At 32.6% G+C, this 3,848-nt stretch overlaps 1 protein-coding gene across 1 annotated transcript; it reads right to left on the bottom strand.

Moving 5' to 3' along the window:
• Window positions 1-303: 303 nt before the first annotated feature.
• Window positions 304-3,373, bottom strand: LOC133289235 (uncharacterized). Its single transcript, XM_061487135.1, has 4 exons — window positions 3,179-3,373; window positions 2,562-2,664; window positions 1,749-1,926; window positions 304-857 (listed from the first exon to the last, which is right to left on the bottom strand). Exons 1-4 carry the CDS (start codon window positions 3,290-3,292, stop codon window positions 785-787), a joined length of 468 nt encoding a protein of 155 aa, XP_061343119.1. The 5' UTR covers window positions 3,293-3,373; the 3' UTR covers window positions 304-784.
• Between the last annotated feature and the right edge of the window lie 475 nt (window positions 3,374-3,848).

Below are 3,848 nucleotides of genomic sequence, written 5' to 3'. Positions count from 1 at the left end.
ACATTACTTTGGGTATTAAAGGCATTATCATAGTTGCTTATACATAAATTAGCTATCATGGCTTCGAATAGTAAGTAAAACATAAAAAATTACTTAATTTAGATTAAAGACATTAGAATTTATCCACATGAAGCTCTGAGATCAGATGCATCTACTTTGATTTTTTAAACAAGGAAGAAAAGCCATATCTTAATATTGAACTTTTTGCTTCCCAATATGAGTCATGAGACGGATGGAAACACAGCATTATAAATCCCAAATGGCATAACCAGCAATTCATAGACACCATATGTTTAAAACCTGTCTTCCATTCCAGAAAAATAGATCTTTCTGAGATAGTTTTATCAATATCACACATCTTTATGCATGGCTAAGATTCCAGTGAGTTAAAGTTCATTCTACCCTAAAATAATCGCTTTGGAAGAATGTTCAATGATCAATCCACACATACAAAACTCAGCACCCGCTTCTCATTTCCTCCTACAAAATAAAATTGTCAAAAACCAAAAACTATGAGCAACATATATATACTGTTGTTCATTCGCCAATGAGGTGGTCACTCAAAATCAGAGCTTCTGCAGCAAAAATAGAGGCCTTGTAATCTATGAAGCACCCATTCTGACACGGCATTTTCGATATGTTTTCAATACATTTTCGATACGGGACGTCGATACGTTGATACAATACAATCCGTTTCTGATATGCTTATCTGATACGTTTGAAAATTTTTTAAGGAGTATCGGTGCTTCATAGCTTGTAATAAGGATAAGCTATAAATTTCAAGTCATCCAAGATCAGCTAAATCTTTTAATTCTCTACTTCCAACTTTCTGCTTCTTTCGTTTGGAAGTTTGTGGCCTGTACCAAATAAATATAAAAATATTAGTGTTGCCATACATACATATTTTCATAAAAGCATAAGAGGCATAAGCCATGATGGTCAAATGGACAATTTGTTTTCCAGCCAAGGCCAGGTTTGAACCATGTGTTGTTATAGTAACTAGAGAAAGAGAGTAGCATCATTCAGTACCACATTAAAAATTGTTTATTATAGCCAGACAATATTCACATAATCACACTTACAGTCGTAGGCATTTTCTGATAATTTTTGTCAGTAAGCAATTATTTTCACATAAACAGTACCAGCAGTTCAGAAGGAAGTAAGGGAAAGGTAGGCACTTAGAATGAAAAGAGAGAAATAGAAAGGAAGAGGAAAAGAGGAACAGAAGCATCAAGTGAGGAAGTTAGTGAAAAGACATAATGAAAATGTAATAATTAAATGACACTTTAAAGAAACTATTCTAGGGCAAGATCCTATAAACAACCTAAAAGAAAGACTTAGAATTCCATTAGCTTGGTTCTCTTCCGTTTATTCAGTTCTACAGGTTGGTTAGTAAACAAATTTGCATAGAGACAGATGTAGTGCATCTTTCACAGCTGTTCAGTGGAGAGAACTGGGAATTTCTCTGTCATTGGTAATAAAGTTCACGTGGGTTTTTTAGTGTTGTACGTCTTTAACAACTGTCCAGGGAAAAAAATGGTCAATATGCTCTGTATTCATTGGTAATAAAGCTCAAGCTCTTAGCATGGAAAACAACTTAAAATTCAATTTGATCCCCGTCTCCCTTGATAAATCACTTAAAAATACAAAATCTATTTTTCAGACAATTGCTTAAATAATTCATACTACCACAGAGTCACTTATGTTTGGTGAATTCTCATAAGCATAAATGAGCTTGGTAACCATACCGTAGAAATGTTTGTATATCAACACCGACATTTGTACTTAGCTCTTCAATAGTTGCACCAACCTCATTATTACATTTCAATAAGTTGCAAGCATCTAAAAATGCAGCAGATTTGGCCGTATCTGAGATAAGTAATGAATCTTTTAACTCAGTTTTGAGATGTTCCATCAAAACAAGTGCTGCAAAAAGACTCATAGGAGATTAGAGAATGGAGCTATTCAAATTGTTTAACTAATCGGTAATCATATATTATCTAGCTCTTAGTGAAAGAAGTGGATTGATTTTCATGCACCTGGTAATAAGAATTTCAATTAATTGCAGTTGATACAGCAAAATTCAATTCCATTCTATATCTCAGACTCCCAAATAGAAGGCACAAATCAGTAAGGATTATGAATTGTGACCATAATACTCCAGCAATTCATTGATTGCATGCAACAGTCAGGATATGACAGACACAATTACATGCCAGAGTCCAATAGTTCCAAAAGATGCAAGCAAAGAACATTTTGAAATAATTTAATTAATTCTTGTACAGACACACAGAAGGTCCAACAAAGACCCTAAATAAAGGCTAAAAGATTATACCTAATAAAAAATACACGGGAAATGTTTTCTTTTTTCTTTTTTAAACTGAAACCTCTTGAGCCCTGCCTTGTCTTCAGTATCAACATTATATAACAAAGAAACACAAAAAAAGAAATGGCTAAATCAACAAGATAAAAAGCACAAGATTTTGCATCCATAATCAAGCAACATTATGCATCTGAAATTTTGAAAAGGCATGCATATAAGTTTGAAAACAAAGGCATACCTATGGCTCGAATCATCTTAAGGTCGAATTTATTAGCTAGTTCATCACAGCCTATCATTTTTGCACGCTGAATGATCAGCAGTTTCAAGCTAATCAGCATATCCTGCCAAAATTTCAAAATTTGAATATCAAGAACTGATATGAGAAATCACTTTCAAGTGAAGGGGGCACACTCAAAATTCATGGAACACGCAACACACTCAAAACTATATGTTTATTTCCTTTCATATCCTTTTTTTTCCCCTATTTAGTAAAGGAGTACATATACTCTCCTTGCACATAAAATATTATCATTGTGTGATAAGTCTCTCCCACCATAAAACACTCATCTTATTTAAAATAAGACAATGTTTTGTCCTTTAAAGGTACATATGCTTTTCCCATTATTATTATTCTAATAAAAATGCTTATAAGAGTGTGATTTCTTTCATCCTCTGTAATTTCTGAGCACGATTTCAGACATGAAACTTTTTACTGAACACCGTGTCACTTTATTTTGAAGTGAAACACAACCATTGAAAGAAATACTATATCTAATACGACCAACGTAGAGAGAATGTAAAAAAGAAAGAGAATAATGATGCAAATGTGAATAAACAAAAGAGAAAGAGACTCACAATCTCGGACTCTGAAAGGGAGCAAAGCCAAGTCACATCTCCAACCGTAAACTCGCTATTTTGATCCAACTCTAACATGTTTTTCAATTTTTTCTTTAAGTGTCCGTCCTTCATTGGATCAATTTGAGCAGAGCAGAAGGTGAATACTGAAGACAATAGCGCAAGAGAAAAAGAAGATGGCAGTTGCAGCAGCCTCAGAATTGCAGGTAACGAGATTTAGGGTTTATGAATTGGGATTTGGGTTTAAATAAAGGTAAAAAATAACGTATTTGTAGAGCCGCCGATTTATAAAAGTTATATTGTAAGAAAAATAATTGTTGAATGTTATAGAGATTCGTTTTGGGTGTCATAATTTCTTTTTTCTTTTTTCTTGAAAAAAAAAGAGTATAAACCTCACAAAATATAATGATATAGAAAAGTTTGTTGTGTCATGTTAAATGACAAATGTAAACCCCTTCTTTATTATACACTCAACAGATTTTCGCGTTTCTCAATTTTTATTTTTTTAATCTATATAAGTAAGTGGATTTTATCTATAATTATGTTTATGATAAAAAAAATTACTCTCTTACGTCATTAAATTAATAAAGCCCTTAAATAAATTGGGGTCATGGGTTAAATGAATTTATTTACTTATTTATTTTGAAATATCTGATTTTAGGATTTTCCG

This window comes from Gastrolobium bilobum, unplaced genomic scaffold (genome assembly GCF_033153095.1).
Source record: "Gastrolobium bilobum isolate Gb01-03AN ecotype WA unplaced genomic scaffold, APGP_CSIRO_Gbil_v1 utg19402, whole genome shotgun sequence".
Classification (NCBI taxonomy): Eukaryota; Viridiplantae; Streptophyta; class Magnoliopsida; order Fabales; family Fabaceae; genus Gastrolobium; species Gastrolobium bilobum.
This window is presented reverse-complemented; position numbering and strand designations above follow the sequence as displayed.

Excerpts from the sequence above, each read along its gene's own strand:
- LOC133289235 (XM_061487135.1), bottom strand. The coding sequence starts at position 3,292 with ATGAAGGACGGACACTTAAAGAAAAAATTGAAAAACATGTTAGAGTTG. Across the intron at positions 1,927-2,561 it reads TAAGATGATTCGAGCCATAG|CACTTGTTTTGATGGAACAT; the intron begins GTATGCCTTTGT and ends GTCTTTTTGCAG. Across the intron at positions 858-1,748 it reads GATATACAAACATTTCTACG|GCCACAAACTTCCAAACGAA; the intron begins GTATGGTTACCA and ends TATTTGGTACAG.